We start from the raw sequence: 15,345 nt of genomic DNA, 5'->3' as shown, positions 1-15,345 counted from the left end.
AACACTGGAACAGACTGGCAGGCCAAACACTGGAACAGACTGGCAGGCCAAACACTGGAACAGATTGGCAGGCCAAACACTGGAACAGACTGGCAAGCCAAACACTGGAACAGACTGGCAGGCCAAACACTGGAACAGATTGGCAAGCCAAACACTGGAACAGACTGGCAAGCCAAACACTGGAACAGACTGGCAGGCCAAACACTGGAACAGACTGGCAGGCCAAACACTGGAACAGATTGGCAAGCCAAACACTGGAACAGACTGGCAGGCCAAACACTGGAACAGACTGGCAGGCCAAACACTGGAACAGATTGGCAAGCCAAACACTGGAACAGACTGGCAGGCCAAACACTGGAACAGACTGGCAGGCCAAACACTGGAACAGATTGGCAAGCCAAACACTGGAACAGACTGGCAGGCCAAACACTGGAACAGACTGGCAGGCCAAACACTGGAACAGACTGGCAAGCCAAACACTGGAACAGATTGGCAAGGCAAACACTGGAACAGATTGGCAGGCCAAACACTGGAACAGATTGGCAAGCCAAACACTGGAACAGACTGGCAAGCCAAACACTGGAACAGACTGGCAGGCCAAACACTGGAACAGACTGGCAGGCCAAACACTGGAACAGATTGGCAAGCCAAACACTGGAACAGACTGGCAGGCCAAACACTGGAACAGACTGGCAGGCCAAACACTGGAACAGATTGGCAAGCCAAACACTGGAACAGACTGGCAGGCCAAACACTGGAACAGACTGGCAGGCCAAACACTGGAACAGACTGGCAGGCCAAACACTGGAACAGACTGGCAGGGCAAACACTGGAACAGATTGGCAAGCCAAACACTGGAACAGATTGGCAAGCCAAACACTGGAACAGACTGGCAAGCCAAACACTGGAACAGATTGGCAAGGCAAACACTGGAACAGATTGGCAGGCCAAACACTGGAACAGACTGGCAGGCCAAACACTGGAACAGACTGGCAGGCCAAACACTGGAACAGACTGGCAGGCCAAACACTGGAACAGACTGGCAGGCCAAACACTGGAACAGATTGGCAAGCCAAACACTGGAACAGACTGGCAGGCCAAACACTGGAACAGACTGGCAGGGCAAACACTGGAACAGACTGGCAGGCCAGACGCTGGAACAGACTGGCAGGCCAGACGCTGGAACAGACTGGCAGGCCAGACGCTGGAACAGACTGGCAGGCCAGACGCTGGAACAGACTGGCAGGCCAGACGCTGGAACAGACTGGCAGGCCATACACTGGAACAGACTGGCAGGCCAGACACTGGAACAGACTGGCAGGCCAGACACTGGAACAGACTGGCAGGGCATACACTGGAACAGACTGGCAGGGCATACACTGGAACAGACTGGCAGGCCAGACACTGGAACAGACTGGCAGGCCAGACACTTGAACAGACTGGCAGGCCAGACACTTGAACAGACTGGCAGGCCAGACACTGGAACAGACTTGCAGGCCAGACACTGGAACAGACTGGCAAGCCAAACACTGGAACAGATTGGCAAGGCAAACACTGGAACAGATTGGCAGGCCAAACACTGGAACAGATTGGCAAGCCAAACACTGGAACAGATTGGCAAGGCAATCATTGGAACAGATTGGCAGGCAAAACACTGGAACAGACTGGCAGGCCAAACACTGGAACAGACTGGCAGGCCAAACACTGGAACAGACTGGCAGGCCAAACACTGGAACAGACTGGCAGGGCAAACACTGGAACAGACTGGCAGGCCAAACACTGGAACAGACTGGCAAGCCAAACACTGGAACAGACTGGCAGGCCAAACACTGGAACAGACTGGCAGGCCAAACACTGGAACAGACTGGCAGGCCAAACACTGGAACAGACTGGCAGGCCAAACACTGGAACAGATTGGCAGGCCAAACGCTGGAACAGACTGGCAGGCCAAACGCTGGAACAGACTGGCAGGCCAGACGCTGGAACAGACTGGCAGGCCAGACGCTGGAACAGACTGGCAGGCCAGACGCTGGAACAGACTGGCAGGCCAGACGCTGGAACAGACTGGCAGGCCAGACGCTGGAACAGACTGGCAGGCCAGACGCTGGAACAGACTGGCAGGCCAGACGCTGGAACAGACTGGCAGGCCATACACTGGAACAGACTGGCAGGCCAGACACTGGAACAGACTGGCAGGCCAGACACTGGAACAGACTGGCAGGGCATACACTGGAACAGACTGGTAGGCCAGACACTGGAACAGACTGGCAGGCCAGACACTGGAACAGACTGGCAGGCCAGACACTGGAACAGACTGGCAGGCCAGACACTGGAACAGACTGGCAGGCCAGACGCTGGCAGGCCACAGGGAACACACTGGAACAGACTGGCCGGGCACAGTCTTGTACAATCAGTTGTTTTCTTTTTGGTATGTACAGATATTGATTCATGCATTAATGTCTCCCATGCCTTTAGTGAACTTCAAATGCTTATGGAATTATATTTTGATCCACTGAAAAGGTAACCTGAATGACGTGGACTAAAAATGGTAAAGTACATTAGGCTATATGGAGAATATCAAATTACACCTTTCTGCTCTCATTTTACCCCCCTTTTCAATAATGGATGTCCTCACAGTCACTCTATAATTCATGGCCAAGTGTCTGAAATGGAACATAGCAAGACAGCCAGCCCTGGTCAGAAATAGCCTCTCCTCTCCTCCGACCCCCTCTCCTCTGCTTCCCCATCCCTTCTCCTCCCTTCTCTTTCCGGCCCTGTCAACAGCAATGTCATGAATAAGGACCTCGCCTTCGTTTAGCATCTCTCACTCTCTCTCTCTTTCCCCCTCTCTCTCCATTTGCTATTCTTTCCCTCTCAAATACAATATTTCCCTCATTTCCTAACCCTCCCTCCCTCCCTCCCTCCCTCCCTCCCTCCCTCCCTCCCTCCCTCCTCCCTCCCTCCCTCCCTCCCTCCCTCCCTCCCTCCCTCCCTCCCTCCCTCCCTCTCTCTGTAGCTCAGCCTGTCTTAAGAGATTCTGTGTTGACTGTTCTGGCACGGTGGGATTCTGCATGATGGCACAACAGTGGGGGCTGTAGATGAAGCAGATCACATCTCCCCTGACTGAACATCCAGCACAGAGCAGGGCAGAATATAGAGCACTGTCCCTTTAAAGGACAATTCCACTCCAAAACTACATTTTGGTATTTGTTTCATTAGTTAACTGTTGATACAGTCCCAAAGATCAGGGCAGAATAGAGCACTGTCCCTTTAAGTGCAGGGCCAAATAGGCCCCTGTAAGTGCAGGACAGAATAGAGCATTGTCTCTTTAAGAACTGGGGGATGAATGATGGCACCAAAGTAGGCTATGGCATGGGCATCGAATGTTTTCCCATGTAACTTTTGTAGCTACTCTAAATGAGTCCAAACTAATCAGCTGGTCTCAGCAGGCCTGGTACAACCTTCTCTTTCTAGGCTGAGATCCTGTTAAGGAAAGAGCCCAATCTGCCAATAACCATCATGGAGAGTGGTCAGCATGTTAGCGAAAGGTATCTCTCATCCTGTGGTTGGTCTCTCTCTCTCTCTCTCTCTGACAATCTCTAAATGCAGCAAGACATGGCGTCTGTTTGTCAAAACCAGCAGTACTTAACTTTCCCCCATAGAAATAGAATTACAACACTATCATTATATATATCTATACTTGTCTCCATGTGGTGCGCTCCCGCTACAAGACAGACTTTCCATGTCTGCCGTGTTGTGCCTGCTGTGTGTGAGAGCCCTGCAGTTTCCTGTCTCACCTGCCTCTCTGTCAAGGCTCTTACTGTGCCTGCTTAACTGAGCTACGCTTCAGCCAGACAGCTCTCTCTCTATCTCTCTCTCTCGCTCTATCTCTCGCCAGGCTCTCTCTCTCCTGGCTCTCTCTCTCTCCAGGCTCTCTCTCTCTCCAGGCTCTCTTTCTCTCCAGGCTCTCTCTCTCTCTCCAGGCTCTCTCTCTCTCCAGGCTCTCTCTCGCCAGGCTCTCTCTCTCTCTCCTGGCTCTCTCTCTCTCCAGGCTCTCTCTCTCTCCAGGCTCTCTCTCTCTCTCCAGGCTCTCTTTCTCTCCAGGCTCTCTCTCGCCAGGCTCTCTCTCTCTCCAGGCTCTCTCTCTCTCTCCTGGCTCTCTCTCTCTCCAGGCTCTCTCTCTCTCCAGGCTCTCTCTCGCCAGGCTCTCTCTCTCTCCAGGCTCTCTCTCTCTCCAGGCTCTCTCTCTCTCCAGGCTCTCTCTCGCCAGGCTCTCTCTCTCTCCAGGCTCTCTCTCTCTCCAGGCTCTCTCTCTCTCCAGGCTCTCTCTCTCTCCAGGCTCTCTCTCTCTCTCCAGGCTCTATCTCTCTCCAGGCTCTCTCTCTCTCCAGGCTCTGTCTCTCTCCAGGCTCTATCTCTCGCCAGGCTCTCTCTCTCGCCTGGCTTTATCTCTCGCCAGGCTCTCTCTCTCTCCAGGCTCTCTCTCTCTCCAGGCTCTCTCTCTCTCCAGGCTCTCTCTCTCTCCAGGCTCTCTCTCTCTCTCCAAGCTCTTGGCATGCTTAAGGGACAGAACAGAAGCCCAGAAAGTTTTGGGAAATGCTAAGACATGTAGCGATGCCCGGTGGCAGGCAGGCAGGCAGCGTGCTCTATAAAAACCAGGCCTGATCTGAAGCGAGACACGCTAGATGAGATGAGCTTCACAGAGTGAGTAGTCTTCTTATGTCTACTGGTCAGTTTGGAGCAGAGAGGAGTAGACCAGATGTGCCTGGGCTGCAGGTGGTGGTGAGTGTATAGATGTGTGTGTGTGTGTGTGTGTGTGTGTGTGTGTGTGTGTGTGTGTGTGTGTGTGTGTGTGTGTGTGTGTGTGTGTGTGTGTGTGTGTGTGTGTGTGTGTGGTGTGGGTGGGTGCATGTGTGTGTGTGGAAAGATAGATCATAGTATTCCTTGACATAATGAGTGGCCATATGGAACATTCTGATGCAATGATTTGAACATATTTTGATACAGTTTCAGTGCACAGAATGTATGTATAGTGCAGGAGCCAGCTGGGGTATCACACTGCTGGTCGTGTGTGTGCCCTGCACCTGGAGCCTGCCCACCAACCTGCAATAGGAGTTCACCCTCGGGCATCCAGCCATCCACCAATCCTGTTGTCTTGCTGTTGTCATGGTTACCACCGTTGGCCTTCAACCCCTTGCAAGCGTGGGTCTTCAGGGCAACTATAGAGTGCGAGAGAAACAGGGAGAGGGAGATAAGGAGAGAGGGGAAAGAAAGGGAGAGAGAAGGAGAGAGAAGAGAGAGGGCTTAAGTCTTTGGAATAATGTTTACAGAGAACTGCTGTGAATGTCAGAGTGCTTTATAACACACAGGCATGACAGGCCCCTAGCTCATTAACAATTCATTAAACACCATTTCTGAAAAGGCTCATTCATATGACTCGCAACAACAAACGCCATCCACCACCACAAATACGAAACCGATCATATGGCATTGATCATCAAAACTCGAAACAGTTTAAAGGGGGCTTTAAAGGCTGATGTGGGTTCTGTCAGCATTCCAGGTTTTCCCAGCAGGCATTGCGGGGTGCTTTCTTTAGCCTAGTCTAGTGCATGCTGCTGTCTATTCTGGCTCTCTGTAGCTGTGCTAATGGCTCACGTCTGCTCTGACTGAGCCCATGTTAGCTTGAAGTACTACTGATGTGTAGGCAACTGCTCATTATGAGAGCAGGATGATCCAGTGAGGCAGACAACATTGGCCTGGACAGAAGGAGGAGAAGACCATGGAGGGGATAGAGGGAGGAGAAGACCATGGAGGGGACAGAAGGAGGAGAAGACCATGGAGGGGATAGAGGGAGGAGAAGACCATGGAGGGGATAGAGGGAGGAGAAGACCATGGAGGGGTTAGGGGGAGGAGAAGACCATGGAGGGGATAGAAGGAGGAGAAGACCATGGAGGGGATAGAGGGAAGAGAAGACCATGAAGCGGATAGAGGGAGGAGAAGACCATGGAGGGGATAGAGGGAAGAGAAGACCATGGAGCGGATAGCGGTAGGAGAAGACCATGGAGGGGTTAGGGGGAGGAGAAGACCATGGAGGGGATAGAAGGAGGAGAAGACCATGGAGGGGATAGAGGGAAGAGAAGACCATGGAGCGGATAGAGGGAGGAGAATGGAGGGGATAGAGGGAGAAGACCATGCAGGGGTTAGGGGGAGGAGAATGGAGGGGATAGAGGGAGGAAAATGGAGGGGATAGGGGGAGGAGAAGACCATGGAGGGGATAGAGGGAGGAGAATGGAGGGGATAGCGGGAGGACAAGACCATGGAGGGGATAGAGGGAGGAGAATGGAGGGGATAGCGGGAGGACAAGACCATGGAGGGGATAGGGGGAGAAGACCATGGAGGGGTGAGGGGGAGGATCATGGAGGGGATAGGGGGAGGAGAAGACGATGGAGGGGATAGAGGGAAGAGAAGACCATGGAGCGGATAGAGGGAGGAGAAGACCATGGAGGAGATAGAGGGAGGAGAATGGAGGGGATAGAGGGAGGAGAAGACCATGAAGGGGATAGAGGGAGGAGAATGGAGGGGATAGCGGGAGGAGAAGACCATGGAGGGGTTAGGGGGAGGAGAAGACCATGGAAGGGATAGAGGGAGGAGAATGGAGGGGATAGAGGGAGGAAAATGGAGGGGATAGAGGGAGGAGAAAACCATGGAGGGGTTAGGGGGAGGACAATGGAGGGGATAAAGGGAGGAGAATGGAGGGGATAGCGGGAGGAGAAGACCATGGAGGGGATAGAGGGAGGAGGATACCATGGAGGGGATAGAGGGAGGAGAAGACCATGGAGGGGATAGAGGGAGGAGAATGGAGGGGATAGAGGGAGGAGAAGACCATGGAGGGGATAGAGGGAGGAGAATGGAGGGGATAGGGGGAGGAGAAGACCATGCAGGGGATAGAAGGAGGAGAAGACCATGGAGGGATAGAAGGAGGAGAAGACCATGGAGGGGATAGAGGGAGGAGAATGGAGGGGATAGAGGGAGGAGAAGACCATGGAGGGGATAGAGGAAAGACAAAGCCATGGAGGGGATAGGGGGAGGGGAAGACCATGGAGGGGATAGGGGGAGGGGAAGACCATGGATGGGATAGAGGGAGGAGAAGACCATGGAGGGGATAGAGGGAGGAGAATGGAGGGGATAGCGGGAGGAGAAGACCATGGAGGGGTTAGGGGGAGGAGAATGGAGGGGATAGCGGGAGCAGAAGACCATGGAGGGGATAGAGGGAGGAGAATGGAGGGGATAGGGGGAGAAGAATGGAGGGGATAGAGGGAGGAGAAGACCATGGAGGGTTAGGGGGAGGAGAATGGAGGGGATAGTGGGAGGAAAAGACCATGGAGGGGATAGAGGGAGGAGAAGACCATGGAGGGGTTAGGGGGAGGAGAATGGGGGGGATAGGGGGAGGAGAAGACCATGGAGGGGTTAGGGGGAGGAGAATGGAGGGGATAGGGGGAGGAGAAGACCATGGAGGGGTTAGGGGGAGGAGAATGGAGGGGATAGGGGGAGGAGAAGACCATGGAGGGGATAGAGGGAGGAGAAGACCATGGAGGGGATAGAGGGAGGAGAATGGAGGGGATAGAGGGAGGAGAAGACCATGGAGTGGATAGAGGGAGGAGAAGACCATGAAGGGGATAGAGGGAGGAGAATGGAGGGGATAGCGGGAGGAGAAGACCATGGAGGGGTTAGGGGGAGGAGAAGACCATGGAAGGGATAGAGGGAGGAGAATGGAGGGGATAGAGGGAGGAGAATGGAGGGGATAGAGGGAGGAGAAAACCATGGAGGGGTTAGGGGGAGGACAATGGAGGGGATAGAGGGAGGAGGATACCATGGAGGGGATAGAGGGAGGAGAAGACCATGGAGGGGTGAGGGGGAGGATCATGGAGGGGATAGGGGGAGGAGAAGACGATGGAGGGGATAGAGGGAAGAGAAGACCATGGAGCGGATAGAGGGAGGAGAAGACCATGGAGGGGATAGAGGGAGGAGAATGGAGGGGATAGAGGGAGGAGAAGACCATGGAGTGGATAGAGGGAGGAGAAGACCATGAAGGGGATAGAGGGAGGAGAATGGAGGGGATAGCGGGAGGAGAAGACCATGGAGGGGTTAGGGGGAGGAGAAGACCATGGAAGGGATAGAGGGAGGAGAATGGAGGGGATAGAGGGAGGAGAAAACCATGGAGGGGTTAGGGGGAGGACAATGGAGGGGATAGAGGGAGGAGAATGGAGGGGATAGCGGGAGGAGAAGACCATGGAGGGGATAGAGGGAGGAGGATACCATGGAGGGTATAGAGGGAGGAGAATGGAGGGGATAGAGGGAGGAGAAGACCATGGAGGGGATAGAGGGAGGAGAATGGAGGGGATAGAGGGAGGAGAAGACCATGCAGGGGATAGAAGGAGGAGAAGACCATGGAGGGATAGAAGGAGGAGAAGACCATGGAGGGGATAGAGGGAGGAGAATGGAGGGGATAGAGGGAGGAGAAGACCATGGAGGGGATAGAGGAAAGACAAAGCCATGGAGGGGATAGGGGGAGGGGAAGACCATGGAGGGGATAGGGGGAGGGGAAGACCATGGATGGGATAGAGGGAGGAGAAGACCATGGAGGGGATAGAGGGAGGAGAATGGAGGGGATAGCGGGAGGAGAAGACCATGGAGGGGTTAGGGGGTGGAGAATGGAGGGGATAGCGGGAGCAGAAGACCATGGAGGGGATAGAGGGAGGAGAATGGAGGGGATAGGGGGAGAAGAATGGAGGGGATAGAGGGAGGAGAAGACCATGGAGGGTTAGGGGGAGGAGAATGGAGGGGATAGTGGGAGGAGAAGACCATGGAGGGGATAGAGGGAGGAGAAGACCATGGAGGGGTTAGGGGGAGGAGAATGGGGGGGATAGGGGGAGGAGAAGACCATGGAGGGGTTAGGGGGAGGAGAATGGAGGGGATAGGGGGAGGAGAAGACCATGGAGGGGATAGAGGGAGGAGAATGGAGGGGATAGAGGGAGGAGAAGACCATGAAGGGGATAGAGGGAGGAGAATGGAGGGGATAGAGGGAGGAGAAGACCATGGAGTGGATAGAGGGAGGAGAAGACCATGAAGGGGATAGAGGGAGGAGAATGGAGGGGATAGCGGGAGGAGAAGACCATGGAGGGGTTAGGGGGAGGAGAAGACCATGGAAGGGATAGAGGGAGGAGAATGGAGGGGATAGAGGGAGGAGAATGGAGGGGATAGAGGGAGGAGAAAACCATGGAGGGGTTAGGGGGAGGACAATGGAGGGGATAGAGGGAGGAGGATACCATGGAGGGGATAGAGGGAGGAGAAGACCATGGAGGGGTGAGGGGGAGGATCATGGAGGGGATAGGGGGAGGAGAAGACCATGGAGGGGATAGAGGGAGGAGAATGGGGGGGATAGGGGGAGGAGAAGACCATGGAGGGGTTAGGGGGAGGAGAATGGAGGGGATAGGGGGAGGAGAAGACCATGGAGGGGTTAGGGGGAGGAGAATGGAGGGGATAGGGGGAGGAGAAGACCATGGAGGGGATAGAGGGAGGAGAAGACCATGGAGGGGATAGAGGGAGGAGAATGGAGGGGATAGAGGGAGGAGAAGACCATGGAGTGGATAGAGGGAGGAGAAGACCATGAAGGGGATAGAGGGAGGAGAATGGAGGGGATAGCGGGAGGAGAAGACCATGGAGGGGTTAGGGGGAGGAGAAGACCATGGAAGGGATAGAGGGAGGAGAATGGAGGGGATAGAGGGAGGAGAATGGAGGGGATAGAGGGAGGAGAAAACCATGGAGGGGTTAGGGGGAGGACAATGGAGGGGATAGAGGGAGGAGGATACCATGGAGGGGATAGAGGGAGGAGAAGACCATGGAGGGGTGAGGGGGAGGATCATGGAGGGGATAGGGGGAGGAGAAGACGATGGAGGGGATAGAGGGAAGAGAAGACCATGGAGCGGATAGAGGGAGGAGAAGACCATGGAGGGGATAGAGGGAGGAGAATGGAGGGGATAGAGGGAGGAGAAGACCATGGAGTGGATAGAGGGAGGAGAAGACCATGAAGGGGATAGAGGGAGGAGAATGGAGGGGATAGCGGGAGGAGAAGACCATGGAGGGGTTAGGGGGAGGAGAAGACCATGGAAGGGATAGAGGGAGGAGAATGGAGGGGATAGAGGGAGGAGAAAACCATGGAGGGGTTAGGGGGAGGACAATGGAGGGGATAGAGGGAGGAGAATGGAGGGGATAGCGGGAGGAGAAGACCATGGAGGGGATAGAGGGAGGAGGATACCATGGAGGGTATAGAGGGAGGAGAATGGAGGGGATAGAGGGAGGAGAAGACCATGGAGGGGATAGAGGGAGGAGAATGGAGGGGATAGAGGGAGGAGAAGACCATGCAGGGGATAGAAGGAGGAGAAGACCATGGAGGGATAGAAGGAGGAGAAGACCATGGAGGGGATAGAGGGAGGAGAATGGAGGGGATAGAGGGAGGAGAAGACCATGGAGGGGATAGAGGAAAGACAAAGCCATGGAGGGGATAGGGGGAGGGGAAGACCATGGAGGGGATAGGGGGAGGGGAAGACCATGGATGGGATAGAGGGAGGAGAAGACCATGGAGGGGATAGAGGGAGGAGAATGGAGGGGATAGCGGGAGGAGAAGACCATGGAGGGGTTAGGGGGTGGAGAATGGAGGGGATAGCGGGAGCAGAAGACCATGGAGGGGATAGAGGGAGGAGAATGGAGGGGATAGGGGGAGAAGAATGGAGGGGATAGAGGGAGGAGAAGACCATGGAGGGTTAGGGGGAGGAGAATGGAGGGGATAGTGGGAGGAGAAGACCATGGAGGGGATAGAGGGAGGAGAAGACCATGGAGGGGTTAGGGGGAGGAGAATGGGGGGGATAGGGGGAGGAGAAGACCATGGAGGGGTTAGGGGGAGGAGAATGGAGGGGATAGGGGGAGGAGAAGACCATGGAGGGGATAGAGGGAGGAGAATGGAGGGGATAGAGGGAGGAGAAGACCATGAAGGGGATAGAGGGAGGAGAATGGAGGGGATAGCGGGAGGAGAAGACCATGGAGGGGATAGAGGGAGAAGAAGACCATGGAGGGTATAGAGGGAGGAGAAGACCATGGAGGGGATAGAGGGAGGAGAATGGAGGGGATAGAGGGAGGAGAAGACCATGGAGGGGATAGCGGTAGGAGAAGACCATGGAGGGGATATAGGGAGGAGAAGACCATGGAGGGGATAGAGGGAGGAGAAGACCATGGAAGGGATAGAGGGAGGAGAAGAACATGGAGGGGATAGAGGGAGGAGAAGACCATGGAGGGGTTAGGGGGAGGAGAATGGAGGGGATAGGGGGAGGAGAAGACCATGGAGGGGTTAGGGGGAGGAGAATGGAGGGGATAGGGGGAGGAGAAGACCATGGAGGGGATAGAGGGAGGAGAATGGAGGGGATAGAGGGAGGAGAAGACCATGAAGGGGATAGAGGGAGGAGAATGGAGGGGATAGCGGGAGGAGAAGACCATGGAGGGGATAGAGGGAGGAGAAGACCATGGAGGGTATAGAGGGAGGAGAAGACCATGGAGGGGATAGAGGGAGGAGAAGAACATGGAGGGGATAGAGGGAGGAGAAGACCATGGAGGGGATAGAGGGAGGAGAATGGAGGGGATAGCGGGAGGAGAAGACCATGGAGGGGTTAGGGGGAGGAGAATGGAGGGGATAGCGGGAGCAGAAGACCATGGAGGGGATAGAGGGAGGAGAAGACCATGGAGGGTTTAGGGGGAGGAGAATGGGGGGGATAGGGGGAGGAGAAGACCATGGAGGGTTAGGGGGAGGAGAATGGAGGGGATAGGGGGAGAAGAATGGAGGGGATAGAGGGAGGAGAAGACCATGGAGGGTTAGGGGGAGGAGAATGGAGGGGATAGTGGGAGGAGAAGACCATGGAGGGGATAGAGGGAGGAGAAGACCATGGAGGGTTTAGGGGGAGGAGAATGGGGGGGATAGGGGGAGGAGAAGACCATGGAGGGTTAGGGGGAGGAGAATGGAGGGGATAGTGGGAGGAGAAGACCATGGAGGGGATAGAGGGAGGAGAAGACCATGGAGGGGTTAGGGGGAGGAGAATGGGGGGGATAGGGGGAGGAGAAGACCATGGAGGGGTTAGGGGGAGGAGAATGGAGGGGATAGGGGGAGGAGAAGACCATGGAGGGGTTAGGGGGAGGAGAATGGAGGGGATAGGGGGAGGAGAAGACCATGGAGGGGATAGAGGGAGGAGAATGGAGGGGATAGAGGGAGGAGAAGACCATGGAGGGGATAGAGGGAGGAGAATGGAGGGGATAGAGGGAGGAGAAGACCATGGAGTGGATAGAGGGAGGAGAAGACCATGAAGGGGATAGAGGGAGGAGAATGGAGGGGATAGCGGGAGGAGAAGACCATGGAGGGGTTAGGGGGAGGAGAAGACCATGGAAGGGATAGAGGGAGGAGAATGGAGGGGATAGAGGGAGGAGAATGGAGGGGATAGAGGGAGGAGAAAACCATGGAGGGGTTAGGGGGAGGACAATGGAGGGGATAGAGGGAGGAGGATACCATGGAGGGGATAGAGGGAGGAGAAGACCATGGAGGGGTGAGGGGGAGGATCATGGAGGGGATAGGGGGAGGAGAAGACGATGGAGGGGATAGAGGGAAGAGAAGACCATGGAGCGGATAGAGGGAGGAGAAGACCATGGAGGGGATAGAGGGAGGAGAATGGAGGGGATAGAGGGAGGAGAAGACCATGGAGTGGATAGAGGGAGGAGATGACCATGAAGGGGATAGAGGGAGGAGAATGGAGGGGATAGCGGGAAGAGAAGACCATGGAGGGGTTAGGGGGAGGAGAAGACCATGGAAGGGATAGAGGGAGGAGAATGGAGGGGATAGAGGGAGGAGAAAACCATGGAGGGGTTAGGGGGAGGACAATGGAGGGGATAGAGGGAGGAGAATGGAGGGGATAGCGGGAGGAGAAGACCATGGAGGGGATAGAGGGAGGAGGATACCATGGAGGGGATAGAGGGAGGAGAATGGAGGGGATAGAGGGAGGAGAAGACCATGGAGGGGATAGAGGGAGGAGAATGGAGGGGATAGAGGGAGGAGAAGACCATGCAGGGGATAGAAGGAGGAGAAGACCATGGAGGGATAGAAGGAGGAGAAGACCATGGAGGGGATAGAGGGAGGAGAATGGAGGGGATAGAGGGAGGAGAAGACCATGGAGGGGATAGAGGAAAGACAAAGCCATGGAGGGGATAGGGGGAGGGGAAGACCATGGAGGGGATAGGGGGAGGGGAAGACCATGGATGGGATAGAGGGAGGAGAAGACCATGGAGGGGATAGAGGGAGGAGAATGGAGGGGATAGAGGGAGGAGAAGACCATGGAGGGGATAGAGGGAGGAGAATGGAGGGGATAGAGGGAGGAGAAGACCATGGAGGGGATAGAGGAAAGACAAAGCCATGGAGGGGATAGGGGGAGGGGAAGACCATGGAGGGGATAGGGGGAGGGGAAGACCATGGATGGGATAGAGGGAGGAGAAGACCATGGAGGGGATAGAGGGAGGAGAATGGAGGGGATAGCGGGAGGAGAAGACCATGGAGGGGTTAGGGGGTGGAGAATGGAGGGGATAGCGGGAGCAGAAGACCATGGAGGGGATAGAGGGAGGAGAATGGAGGGGATAGGGGGAGAAGAATGGAGGGGATAGAGGGAGGAGAAGACCATGGAGGGTTAGGGGGAGGAGAAGACCATGGAGGGTATAGAGGGAGGAGAAGACCATGGAGGGGATAGAGGGAGGAGAAGACCATGGAGGGGATAGCGGTAGGAGAAGACCATGGAGGGGATAGCGGTAGGAGAAGACCATGGAGGGGATAGCGGGAGGAGAATGGAGGGGATAGAGGGAGGAGAATGGAGGGGATAGAGGGAGGAGAAGAACATGGAGGGGATAGCGGTAGGAGAAGACCATGGAGGGGATAGCGGTAGGAGAAGACCATGGAGGGGATAGCGGTAGGAGAAGACCATGGAGGAGATAGAGGGAGGAGAATGGAGGGGATAGAGGGAGGAGAATGGAGGGGATAGAGGGAGGAGAAGAACATGGAGGGGATAGCGGTAGGAGAAGACCATGGAGGGGATAGCGGTAGGAGAAGACCATGGAGTGGATAGCGGGAGGAGAATGGAGGGGATAGAGGGAGGAGAAGACCATGGAGGAGATAGAGGGAGGAGAAGAACATGGAGGGGATAGCGGTAGGAGAAGACCATGGAGGAGATAGAGGGAGGAGAAGACCATGGAGGGGATAGCGGTAGGAGAAGACCATGGAGGGGATAGCGGGAGGAGAATGGAGGGGATAGAGGGAGAAAGAGGAGATGTGGGAATGAAAAGAGCTAAAGCCTTACAATGACACTGAGATAAAGCATTCTGAATTATTAGTATACTGAATATGCTTTAGAGGGAGTGCGAGAGGAAGAGAGAAAACAGAGTAAGAGAGAGAGAAAACAAAGAGAGGGAGTGAAAGAGAGAAAAGTGAAGGACAGGCAGGACATTCATTAGTGTACGGGTGAGAGAAAGGTCACCAACAGCTGTGACATCCCTATAGCACCTCTAAAGCTGGAGCATCACTCTGGAGCCTCACTCTGTCCAGTGTGTGTGTGTGTGTGTGTGCGTGTGTGTGTGCGTGTATGCGCATCACTCTGTAGCCTCAGTCTGCCCTTACCGTAGAACTAACTAGGAGTACTCTACCCACAGTACCCCCTCCACATCCCACATGGTCCAGTCTGGATCACTGGCTCAAACCAGTGGGGAGGTAGCCTGGCCCTACAATATGGATATACCGTTAAACACCACACACACATATAGCTCTAAGAAACAGATATTAGAAATCTTAATGAACATGTCATATTGGATGTAGGCTACTGCTCAACTGTAGAAAATGAAGTTTGAGTTGTAACACCCAAACACAGAGAGGAGAGGGATTAGACTCTAGAGTCTTTCAGCATGATCCCTAACCTCTGACCCCTATACAACTCCCTGACCCCTGAGCAGCGTGTGGACATGATGCTCTAAATGAACAACACACAGGTCTATAGTGATCTGGAGGAGGACTTGATTGAGGGGGCTGGGGTGTGAGGCTAGAGGGGACAATGGAGGGGTCACAAGGTCAACCCACCCACCATCTATCGGCATCAGGTCAATGAGCTGGGGTTCAGACCCAGATTCAGACCCAGACTCAGACTCATACCCAGATTCAGACCCAGACTCAGACTCATACCCAGATTCAGACCAAGACTCAGACTCATACCCAGATTCAGA

General features: G+C 54.9%; 1 protein-coding gene across 1 annotated transcript in view; it reads right to left on the bottom strand.

Annotated features, from left to right (window-relative positions):
* ahr1b (aryl hydrocarbon receptor 1b) overlaps positions 1-15,345 on the bottom strand; it is a 73,669-nt gene that overhangs the window by 36,832 nt on the left and 21,492 nt on the right. Inside the window, exon 4 of the mRNA XM_014151584.3 lies at positions 5,104-5,219. Within this exon, the coding sequence (XP_014007059.1) occupies positions 5,104-5,219 (116 nt within the window). The remainder of the gene's footprint in view (positions 1-5,103; positions 5,220-15,345) is intronic.

The sequence above is a fragment of the Salmo salar genome, chromosome 17 (genome assembly GCF_965601325.2).
Source record: "Salmo salar chromosome 17, fSalSal1, whole genome shotgun sequence".
In the NCBI taxonomy this organism is placed as follows: Eukaryota; Metazoa; Chordata; class Actinopteri; order Salmoniformes; family Salmonidae; genus Salmo; species Salmo salar.
This window is presented reverse-complemented; position numbering and strand designations above follow the sequence as displayed.